Below are 12,361 nucleotides of genomic sequence, written 5' to 3'. Positions count from 1 at the left end.
GAGGAACTCAAGAGCTTAATAAAGGAAACTAACCCTTCTATATCAAGCTCTCGGTCAAGCCACCTACAAACACTTGAATTCCCCAGCCAAAATATGAAACATTCCTGCTGCAGGAAAACAGATTTTAAACAGCATAGGAGAGAACAGACAAAACAAATGAAAAGGAGGGAAAAAAGCACCCTAGAATCTGCTGGGGAACGGACATGGCACCGCTGCAGCCAGTATGTTTGGAAAGAACAGAGAGGTGCCTAACCCCATCTTTGTGCAGGGTGCCACTGCACTTAGATCTAATGTTGCTTAGCCTTCCACAAAGGTATGTTTTTAAAGCACTTCAGGATAATTTGAACCATCTCTGAATGATGAAAATTCCTTAGAAATGAGAAGACTGATACAATTACCCTATGTGGCAATAACATTCAGTTAATTTTCCTCCACTGAATTTTCATTTCTTCATAATCGCTTGATTTTTTTTGCAAGTTAAAGTAGAATTTTACAGACATGTTTTCAATATGAAAGCATGATTCGTGGAGATAAAGGGTACAAACACTGCCAGACTAGCTTTCTACAAATAAAGATAAGCTTCAATTCACCTGCAGTAAATAGCCCATCCAAGTAATCCCAACTCTACCAGATCAAAGTAACCAAAAGGTTTGGTTTCTGCATTTCAGGGGGGAAAAAAAGAGTTAATATATAGTGAAAGATTTCACATAAAAGAATGCCACAACGTCTTTGTGCACAGGTGACAGTGGCATTTTTAAGTGCCAGCATTCCACTGGAATATCAGTATTTCAAATAAGAATATACCAGATACCAGGACGGTATTAGCCATGAGTTGTGGCCAGCGTTCCTCATTATGCTGTGCAACAGTAACGTGTTGGGTTTTTTTAATCGTTGACTCTTAAGCTTGTTTTCCGAAATACCCATGATGCACAAACAAGTTTCTAAGTATATTAATATACAGCGACTGGATAATTCCACTTGTTCCAAACCAAATGTGTTTAAATAATTGATGTTTAAACAAAAGAAATTCACTTAATTCAGTTCTAGAAATACTCAAAGACCCAGTCTTCTGCAAAAGCCAACAGTCCATTTTCAGAAGAAATGTGCTATATATGTACAAACGATTGTGCTTGCATTTTAGAAGTTGATAGCTTTGCCGAAAGATGCTGCTAGGTTTGCTTCCCTGAAGGCTTCCGAGACAGTCTGTAGGAAGCAAAAACAAAGGTAAAAGTCATTAGAACAGAATGAGGGAACAAGTATTTAACTCCTATGTAATTGTATATGCTATACGCCAAACACTAAGAAAAAAATTACAGAATGATAAATTACTTAATGCCAACTTACTGGATGGGCATGGCAAACTCTGGCTACATCTTCACATGATGCTCCATATTCCATAGCAAGAGCAGCTTCATTAACCATCTCCCCAGCACCCTGTAAGTAACACATGTATAATTAGTGCACACTGTACAATTGCAAAGACATGTAATCTATGCATAAGCTTTTCTAACTTACTAGCTGGCTATGAAACAGCCAGCTTGCCTGTAGGCTTTGTCTTTTGCTAAAAAACTAATCATATTCAGCAGTGCTAAGTATTAGCATCTGGTTAATTTAGTCAGTGACTCTACCCACACCTGCCACACATACACAGTATAGTTGAGAAAGGATAAAAATACAAAACAGTTGCACTGTTCTATACATTGGACTACCTTGGACTGCTATAATAATTCACACCAGGGTAAATAATGACAGAATGCAAGTGTACATTCAACCAAAAACTCGCTCTTGATATTGATGGCAGTGGTGAACAATACCCCAATTGTATACAAATTGCCAGGAAGGCAAAAGAAATGTCATTCTGACCCATGCTTCTCTTGGTGGTTATTGTTTGAGATGCTAGCTCAGTTTCCATGGCATGGATCAACACTTCACATTGTTCTGTACCGCCCCCTCCTGGAGACTCAAGGAGAAGACCTGATTAACCCAAAAAGAAGTGGCATCCAGCCTTCCTTGGCCAGAAAATGATGAGGTCTAATTCAGAGTTAATAAAGTATGTAAAATAAATACTAAATACAATGACTTCAAGAGACTCAAAGCTTGGCCTGATTTTTTTTTTCTTTTTTTTGGAAGGAAAAATAATGGATTTAGCTGAGCTTTGAGGTTGACTAATGCCTCTCAAAACCTGGTAACTAGAAGATTAAAATTTTTCAGATATACAAAAACACAATTCTTAATTTATAAGTTATCACCATTGGAGCCGAGAAACTGGGAAAGAGGTTCCCATCTTTTATAATACTCACTGCGCCTAGAATGTGAGCGCCCAGCATCCTGTCTGTTGTTTTCTGACTAAGTATCTTCACCAAACCATCTGTGTCAGCATTAGTCTTAGCTCTGCTGTTAGCAGCAAATGGAAACTTTCCAATTTTGTATTCTGTCCCCTATAGAATATAGGTATGGGTCACTGACAATTTACACAGTGTACTGCAGAAACACAAAGGACTAGTGAATGTGTATATTGTAGGAGTGGGTGGAAGTTTTATTGTGCAGACACTGTTCAAATACATAGAAGACAGTTCCTGCTCTACGGTGCTACCATCTAATATACTCAGCATAAATTATATTTGTACACATTCATAAATTCAGGTATACTTCATTTTCACTTGAAACTGTAGCTTAGATGACCTATTTGACTAATGTAAACCCTTGGTTAGTTCCCACCTGACTGACAATTATTACATTGTACTATTTGCATTGCTCTCCATTCATAAAACACTCACAAATGTTTAACACCTGTTACCAGTATTAGATAAAACATGACTCAAGAACAGTAGTTCACTAGCATGAATTGTAAAAGAGTAACTGCTCCATCTTACTTTGGACATGAACTAAAGACATTCAGCACCATTTAAATTACCTCTCACAAGAGACCAGTTTAGAGCTCTTAAATTGTTGCTTCATGTTTGGAAAAATCATTAAAGAGAAACCACGAATTCAAATGTAAATAATTAGAACAGGTGATGATTTCAAATAAATATTTTCTTACTGCAAAGGAGTGTTATACAGATGCCAATTTATCAAAAAAAACCCACCCCCATAATCTGGCATTCCCAACTAGACAAGACATTTTTAACATTTACAGGCCTGAACAAAGCCAATCCTGCCTGGGGGCAGAGTAGTTGCACTTGGAGAGCAACAGGGAGACTGCAAGAGGACATATTTTGGTGTGGCACTATTTACTATCCCTGGTGCCCTATTCACAGAGCCAGCTGTATTCCCACTTCCAGCAGGAGTAGTGGCTTTTCAAGACAAGATCTGAAGCAGATCCCATTTTGATGGCACTAAGACCTCATCTGCACTTGCAGACTCTTCCCCTAATATATGCTTTTCAGACCTCCAATGACTGTGCAGGTAGACTCAGTATGCTAGGCATAGTGTGCTTTGAACCACTGCGTGCAGTTGCATCTTACACGCCTGCTGAACGCACTGCTCAGTAATAGCACATATCTCCCCAAACACCCGTGATAAAATTAAGCCACAAAAAGATGTCATTTCAGACTAAAAGCTTGTTATAAACTGTGAAGAGTTTTCTCCCGGGTTATGAATTGCATCTGCTTTGCACAACGTTGGCAACAGGGAGAGATGAATATCACCAATTAACAACTATTCGATAACACATTGCTAATGGGTGAACTTTCACAATGACTCAACCCTGTTTGATGCTGAGATACCAGCCTTATTAAATCAGAGCACTGAGAGTGAATACATGATATTTTTCTTGGAACACACATCTATGGTGATTCAGAGCAGCCACAACCCATAAATGCATTTACTTTAACTTATCCAAGACCCTAAAGTAATATGATCCAAAAAGAACCAGACAGTACCTCTTCTTTCAACTGTTCCTCTGATTTGCCAACCCAGGCAACTTCAGGGTGTGTGTAAATCACTGACGGCACACAGTTATAGTCAATGTGAACTGCGCCTCCAGCTATCCCCTCAGCGCAGATAATGCCTTCATCCTCAGCTTTGTGAGCCAACATTGGCCCAGCAACTACATCGCCAATAGCATAGATGCTATGAGACAAATGAAAAAGAGCAAAACATGGCTGTTTAAAAAGTACATATGGAGAATTTTAGATATATTATATGATAAATGTAGTAGTTTAAACATGTTTGTAAACAGAAAGTCTAACAAAAACAGATGAAAATAATTACCCAATGTGTATTGCTTCTGTACTTAATTTGCTAGATTAGCCCTCCAATTTAAGTTGAACAGCTATTTTCTATAGATTAGCGCTAGTTATATTTTTTCAAATAACTTTATAAACTTTACTGTAATTTATGAAATGCTTACTTTTCATGTATGACCTGATTTAACCCAAGAGAAAACTAAAGGCCCAATCCTGTACACTGCTCTCCCTCCTTTGTGCTTCTAAAACGCTATAGGCGGTAGCAATTTATTTGGAAGTGTAAATTTGAATTTTCCTTTCCTTAAACAAGTTAAACTATAGTCAGCCACTATTAAAAACAAAAAGTAGTATTTTTATAGGGTAATTAACCTTTTTCTTTCTTTCTCTTTCTTTCTTTTTTAAAAAGATCTCTCATGCTAAATAAAAATTCTGTTATCTTTGCTAGGAATATGTGAAGTAAAATGTGACTATTTGGAAACTAATGAAAATTGTTTTAAACATCTTGCTTACTTTGGAATTTTGGTTTGGAATCTGGTATTGATTGGGATTCTACCCTTGTTATCAAGTTCAATTCCAATATCTTCCAGCCCTAGGTTCTGAGTAAAAGGACGTCGACCAATGCAAACAAGTAATACATCACAGGTGATTACTTCTGTCTTTCCACCAGCAGCTGCTTCAATACTGAAGGATAGGGAGAAGAAAAAAAAAGTAACTGTCAACAGATACCACTTACAAGAAAACATAAAGATGTTAAATATAATTGAGACCTGGTAACTTCTTTGACTAATCACTAGATATAGAGATAGCAGTGAAGAGGAACGGGCATTGAAAGGTCTCGATAAAATGCAAGAAACGATTTCAAACTATAGTATGCTTAAGAATATCAAAACCGGACTTGCGGTTTAAGTTCACCTCATACTATAATCTCGTTACAATTAAGTGATATACTAAACTAAAGCATAAATTATGAGTTTCATAAATTTACACAATTACTTGAGTAATATTTTATCCTGCATCCTCTGTTTTTATACTAGAAATACTGAAACAACAGCCACAGCATTGTACCTCTAAAGTTAGACAGCATTGTGGAAATGCTTGAAATCACTCTATTGAGCGATGATTTTGTTTAGATAGCCCACAGTTGCAGATGGCAGGGATCTCAAGATCTTTTCAGAGTTCATCTGTATCAGAAATCTATAAAGCACTGCTACTATATTATTATTGAGTTATACTATTTTATTTAGGTCCATAAGCTGCTCCCATCACCACAGTATCTGAGTGCTTCTGTGGTCCATGCTCAGTAGTTCATTTACTTTCAGTTCTACCTCTCTGAGCTAAGGACAAGGTTATACTGTTTTATTTCTATATTTGTTGTGTACAAAGTGTAATTTCTGTGTACAGTCAATGTAACTGTTCATTTTTCATTAATAAACCAATACTGTTCATTAATAAACTAATACTACTTTTCTATTTAAAAACAAACAAACAAACAAAAAAAGACTGTTTACTCCTTATGTTCCTTCCTACACCTGAATTCATAGTCATTTGAAAAATCACAGTGCTTGCAGTGGAAAATTATGTAGTAAGCATTATATTGTCAGACAAAATTTTGACTTCTAGATGGGACAGAAGCAAATAAGTTCTGAAGACATTAAAATTCATATTTCATGTTAAGTTTCCTTGGTGTGCTAACACCATACAGGGAGAAAACAATCTGAAAATACAGGTAAAGCATCAAAGTGTGTTTTTTTTCATGAATATCTGTTTTTTATGTTTTTCTATCAGCCTTTCTATTTGAAATCCCTTCTGTGGGTTTCAGTTTAGTTATGAAAATGCACTACTGGAGAGTTTACTACCTTCTATTCTGGATTGCTCCGCATACCTCTCCTTGCCTCCAGAAAATTTATAATGGACAAGATGACCCTTACCTCAACACCAGTTACCAAAGAGTCAAGAATTAATGGATTCACGGAGATGCATCCTCTGAAGAATAAAAATACTTATTTTGATGCTGTATCAGAGGGAAAGTCTTCCAATAAAGGTGAGGTTTTGATTTTGTTTTTACTATTTTCACTAAGACACCAATGTCTTTACCCTGGCAATTCTTCAGATTGAAGTCAATGGGAGTCTTGCCCACAAAGTGACTGTAGGATCAGGGAAATAAAGGCCTAATTTAAACTTCCAAACTGTAAGGTACTCAGTAGGGACTGAAATTGCATCCTTCATTCACCCCGTCTGGCATTAAGTAAGATACTGGAGTTCCAAAAAACTATGTAATTTTATATCCCCACGTGCACTGTAACAACTGAATAAGTTAGGAATACAGTTTAAACCAGCCTTAGCTTTCAATTTAGTTGATATTTGGATTCATGTCCCACTGTCATTGTTTGTAGTTTTATTTATACAGTAAATTATACCCCAAATCTAAAGCTGTACTTTTAGTTAGATTTCTGGTAGGGAAGGATATATCAGCCCCGGATTTCATGTGTTAAGCACTTACGAAACATCAATCTTTCCATCTGGCCTCTTGGTGGCACCAGTAACCTTGGTATTTAGTTTAAATTTGAGTCCTTGTTTCTGAAGGATGCGCTGAAAATTTTTAGAGATCTCCATATCAATACCCATTCCACCAACATGGCCCAAGAACTCAACAGCTGTCACATCTGCACCAAGACGCTGCCAAACTGAACCCTGCAGTCAATACAATAAACCATTATTTTGTTTTTAAAAAGAAAAACACCTTTGAAAGAGAAACTGCAATCTTCCATGGTTTAATATTTACTGCTTAGATTGTAAGTTCTTCAGGATGGGGCAATGCATAGCATGACAAGGCCTTCATTGGAGCACTACAATAGTGCTAAACATGATATGTGCCCATAACTCCACCTGTGAATATGTATGTATTAGATTGTTTATATGTATTACAGTCACAGGGACTGTGACCTTGTGGTGCTAGGTGCTGTACAAATTTGTAATAAAAAGTCAGTCCTTATCCCAAAGATCTTATAGTCTAGGTCAGGGTCTCAAACATGCAGCCCATGGACCGGAGTTATTTCCTGCAGCCCACCATAGGCGCCGACTCCACTGGCAGCCAAGCTCCCCTCCCCCCCAGCGTGCTGCATCCCCACACCTCCGCCTACCTCCCAGCACTTCCCACCACTAAACAGCTGTTTGGTGGCGCTTAGGACTTTCCAGGGGGGAGGGGGAAGGAGCGGGGACGCGGTGCGCTTAGGGGAGGAGGCGAAGAAGAGGCAGAGCCAGGGGGAGGATTTGGAAAAGGAGTTGGAATGGAGGCGGGGAATGGGTGGGAATTGATGAGACAGCAGCAGGGTCATGGACTAGAGAAGCAGTCTGAGGTATGAAGTTCAGTATGTATGATTCTTTGCTGTGAGTAGTTGGGAAGAATGTTTGTTAAAAGTGGCAAAGTATTTTGTATGAATAGTTATGTTATAAAGTTCCTGGCATTACAGCTATGTTGATAGACTGTTTGTGTAGATAATCATCAATATTACTGACCACATAAGGAATAGTTACAGGTGTTTATATTTTATTAAAACCCCTCTTCACATTACAGTTTTAAAAAAGTTAATACATTGACTTTTAATACCATACTATATTACTCTTCATTTTTTACTATACTTTTGTATCGTTGTATGAAAAGGTTTCAGTGATGCGGCCCTCGGGCCAATGTACTAGTCCTCATGTGGCCCTCATAGTGATTTGACTTTGAGATCCCTAGTCTAGGTCAATAAGATGCAAATGGTGTATGAAACAAACATGCAAAAGTTGGGGCACAGGAAGGGTGAAGGGAGGACACACAATAACGTAAGCTCATTTCCTCATAGACTAGCTGTGCACACTACTTCGCTCACTGGTTGCCTTGGCAATAGAACTAAATGTTGTAAGTACATACCTATCAAAACAATGCCAGATAGCTTTAATTTTACTTAAGAGAACTCACTGTCCAAGTCACTGCCCCAAAAAGTGCATAAGCAATTGCAAAAGCAAGACCTATAACCATCATCATCATCCTTGCAAAAATCTACCTGTCTTAAGCAAGTCTCCCCCACTCACACCCATACACTTTAGAGAGAAAGTAAAATATTGCAGTTTTTTCCCATTAAAATCAAGGTAAAAAGCTGGTGAGTAGATTTTGTGCCTGGGCTGGGCACAGCATGATCTGACCAAATTTTCAAGGTAGTTTTGTAAGGCCAAAGAATATATTTTTGAAATATTAGATCTATGTGGGGATGGGCAGGGTACAGGGGGAGAAAGGAGACAGACCTAGAAGTGCTGCATGGCCTCCTTCAATTCCAAAATGTTACTCCATTAGTTATTAGCTATGATAAACAAACAGACTATCAACAAGATTTCCTGATGTTAAATGCTGCAAGTGTGTTTATGCTTCTAAAGGAGCTAAAATGACAGCCCTTTACAGTGAAGTTCTCTATTAATGTACAGAACAGGTTCAGCAGGGGCAACTGCAGTACAAGCTTCCCCATAACACTGAACTGGGAGAGCTTTAGAGGCAAGAATGTACTTCACCCTTTATGCTCATCCAATCCCCCAACTCTCTGCTGAGACTGCCAACAAGTTACAGTAGTTTTAATAATGTGGACACTTGTCCACTGAGAACTGAACTACAACCTGGCTTTTCATATAGACTATCACTCAGCCATCAGATCATAACTCTTGCTCACAGCCAACGTGGGATGATCTAACCAGTGACTTGGAGAGGAAATGCGCGCTCTCTCTCTCTCACATTAAAAATTCCCTCAGCTGTATCATCCCCTATTAAATACTAACACAATGTACAGATTAACATTTGTAATTCCAGATCCATCTGTGCCAAATGGTTACATCCTGTTTCTTTATCTACTAGAAGCATAAGTTGTATAAATAAGCCTCTTACCAACTCCACACCAATGACTCCTGCACCAATTACAACCATCTTTTCAGGGACTTGTTTCAGTGATAATGCACCAGTTGATGATACAATTGTGTCTTCATCAATCTAATAATGAACGAAGGAGAAAGCTTTTTACCTCCTCAAGAAGGAAGTTTACAGAGATTTTCTGTATACTATATACAAAATTCAAACTGTCTAAAGTAGCTATCTCACAGCAATAACTAATAAGCTATAGAAAATTGTTACTCAGTAATGACAACCAGTAATAACACGATAATGAAAAACACTGTACCATTAAAGGTTACTATTTAAATTATACCGTAATTCCAGGGAACGGAGAAACTTCTGAACCCGTGGCTATGAGGATATTCTTTGTACTGATAACCTGAGTGCTACTATCTTCTTTGGATACTGTGACTTGGTTTTTGCCAGTTATTTTTCCAAATCCAGGCACATGTACGACCTTTACAAATGAGAATACAGTAAATACAAACTTTCACAATTTAAATTAATGCATAAATATTTTACAACCAAAATAACTTGAATCTCAATACATCTCTAGCGAAGCATGAATTCTCCACGGATAAACTAACCTTGATATCACTATATTACAAACTGGAAAATAAATGTGACACCCTTCTTTTAAGAAAAGGAAAAAATAACTAAATATAAAAATAGTGAACTGCAGATAATCAAGTCTTCCCAAAAGTGAAGTGGTCAAATTCCATCTCTGCTGATCATTCATTACCCATTCTAATTAATCTCTGAGGTGAAAAGGAGAGATAATAGAAAAGGAGAAATTTACCCAGAAAAACAATATGACAGACAACAGCCCAAACTAACCTTGTTCTGTTTAAACAAATGGGCAATTCCACCTGTCAAGGACTTCACTGCACCACTTTTCTGCTCCATCATCTTCTCTAAATTCAAGTGGATTCCTGTAACTATAATTTTTTAAAACAGCTTTACTTTTCCCTTCTATTTCAGTATCTTTATCCATCTCTTAACTTAAAAGTTATCTGAAAACAAATGAGTTCTGTATGTCACAGTAAGATGCGCGGAATGACCCCCACTAACTGGGCTAAAGACAGCATTCTGCCATCAAAATACAAAAAATAACCTTATATTTTTCAAACATGGCTAGAGGCCAGTTCTATTTTGTTACAGCAATAAATGAAACATTCTAAGTCAAAATTATCCAAGAAGCTGATTTCAAGGAATAGAAACAAGTCTCTAACATTTCAGTTGATTTTGGAAAACCTGCTAAGTTTTCTTACTACCTATTCAAGCAGTTAAAGTAATCAAAGATTTGCATATTTAAAAGACACTGCGCGAAACCATACTTGTTTGCAATACCACTAACTTGTACTGCATACTCACTTTCAATTCCCCTACTAGCAAAATCCTTTCCATGGGCCAAATGATACAGATGTGAGTTGTTCAGCAAAGCCTATTACATAGAAAAAAAAAGAATTCATTTAGTATGGAATCAGATCGTATCATATTAAAAACATTCAAGCAGCTGAGATCACTGTTCATTCCAACATCAGCAGAAATTATTTTAGTACTAGTTTTCAATAAACACTTTCACCATTATCACTACAAAACCTTTATTCAAAATTAAAAAGGTACATTAGGACACAATTTCATTTTATGTAGTATATTTTATACAAGCCATTTTCCAAATTTTTTTGGCATTAAACACAGTTACAAAGTTAAACTGCACACAGAGGGAGAGCAAAATTAAGACATAATTAAACTAGAGAAAGAAAAGCCAAATTCAAGCCTCATTTAATTCTGCTGACTTTAACAGAGTTAAACCAGGCATGAATTTGGCCCACTAGATTATCATTGAGAATTACAATGTTATGGAGCTTCAAGACAGACACAATTAGGATGTTCCAGAGACAAAGAGCTGCAGAGGAAAATTGTCTTGTTCTCTGCCCTACCGCATATCTCACATCTGAGGGAACATGAGGATATAGAAAAACTTGGAGGAGGATCAGGAAACAGACCTAGTTAAAAAAATAAGTTATAATTGTCCTTCTGATACAATACTACCTCAGATTTATAAACTCCTCGGTAATGGAGGTTGTTTGTAACTCTGAACAAAACGTTATGGTTGTTCTCTCAAAAGTTTACAACAACTTTGAAACATTACTATGCAGAAAAAAATGCTGCTTTCTTTTTTTTTTTAATAGTTTACGTTTAACACAGTATTTGCATACTCTGGTTCCAAATGAGGTGTGGGGTTGACTGGTCAGTTCGTAACTCTGGTGTTCATAACTCTGAGGTTCTGCTGTAACAAGGACAATTCTAAACTGTACTCTGAAGTGGAGAGCCAGAGGAGATGCATGAGGATGATGTGTTTGTACTTCAGTGAATCTGCAACAGGGCAAAGGAGCAAAAATCTGCAGAATGCCAAAGTCTAGAAAACTGGGACTACGGGAGGCTGCAAATGAACCTCAAAAATACATAATTTATAATTGTGATAATACAGTTTAAGTATATATTCTGAGTAAAACTACAGTTTGTCAGGCTGAGATAATCAGGTTTGTTTTTGTGAACCAGATAAATGTAAGCAGCGTCTATATGCAAAACTAACATTTTTATCAAACTGTTTTTTTTAATTTGTGACTACTTAGAAATTACTCTCCGGTCGGCATCACCACTGTGTAAGTCTTCAGCAATTAGAAAGGAAAAATGTTTATGTTAGAAAAGCCATGAACAAACACACACCAACACTTTTACTGTGATTGGATTTTGGCAGAGAACTTAATAACTTACTATTGCCTTAATGAGTACGGACTATTCTCCCCTTTTATTAAGGGACCTTTTTTCTCCTTGTTCAAAAATAAACTGTGGATGGCATCTAAGTTTAGCCGTGAGGTTCAAACAGCATGTACATAAAAACCTTAAATGAGGATAAATTCAAGACATAAAAGAGTGAAAGCTCCTTAATCAGATCCCAACACTATTCACTGCTAAATCTGATTTGCAACAGATGCCTGGAAAGGTTTTCACTACATTGTATAGAGTATTACCTTTATTAGAGAGATTGTTATGAAGAATGCTCAGCTGACTTACAGAATTAAAAAACACATGTGCCAGTATTTATATTAGAATTCTTTTACTACTGAACTTTAAATGCACTGAGCCCTTCTATGTACCTGGCAAAACTTCTTGCTTAAACCACCCTTTCATTAACTAGGAGACAATGCAGGCAGCAGCCCAGCTGCAGAGTGGGGGCTATCCAGTTTAT

At 37.1% G+C, this 12,361-nt stretch overlaps 1 protein-coding gene across 1 annotated transcript in view; it reads right to left on the bottom strand.

Annotated features, from left to right (window-relative positions):
* Nucleotides 1-297: 297 nt before the first annotated feature.
* Nucleotides 298-12,361, bottom strand: part of DLD (dihydrolipoamide dehydrogenase) — a 29,791-nt gene continuing 17,727 nt past the window's right edge. The window contains exons 5-14 of the mRNA XM_034766856.1: nucleotides 10,480-10,549; nucleotides 9,943-10,043; nucleotides 9,419-9,562; nucleotides 9,103-9,204; nucleotides 6,691-6,881; nucleotides 4,701-4,871; nucleotides 3,885-4,074; nucleotides 2,301-2,438; nucleotides 1,345-1,434; nucleotides 298-1,203 (exon numbers count right to left, since the gene is read on the bottom strand). Of these exons, the coding sequence (XP_034622747.1) occupies nucleotides 1,138-1,203; nucleotides 1,345-1,434; nucleotides 2,301-2,438; nucleotides 3,885-4,074; nucleotides 4,701-4,871; nucleotides 6,691-6,881; nucleotides 9,103-9,204; nucleotides 9,419-9,562; nucleotides 9,943-10,043; nucleotides 10,480-10,549 (1,263 nt within the window). The 3' untranslated portion in view covers nucleotides 298-1,137. The remainder of the gene's footprint in view (nucleotides 1,204-1,344; nucleotides 1,435-2,300; nucleotides 2,439-3,884; nucleotides 4,075-4,700; nucleotides 4,872-6,690; nucleotides 6,882-9,102; nucleotides 9,205-9,418; nucleotides 9,563-9,942; nucleotides 10,044-10,479; nucleotides 10,550-12,361) is intronic.

The sequence above is a fragment of the Trachemys scripta genome, chromosome 1, assembly GCF_013100865.1.
Source record: "Trachemys scripta elegans isolate TJP31775 chromosome 1, CAS_Tse_1.0, whole genome shotgun sequence".
Classification (NCBI taxonomy): domain Eukaryota; kingdom Metazoa; phylum Chordata; order Testudines; family Emydidae; genus Trachemys; species Trachemys scripta.
This window is presented reverse-complemented; position numbering and strand designations above follow the sequence as displayed.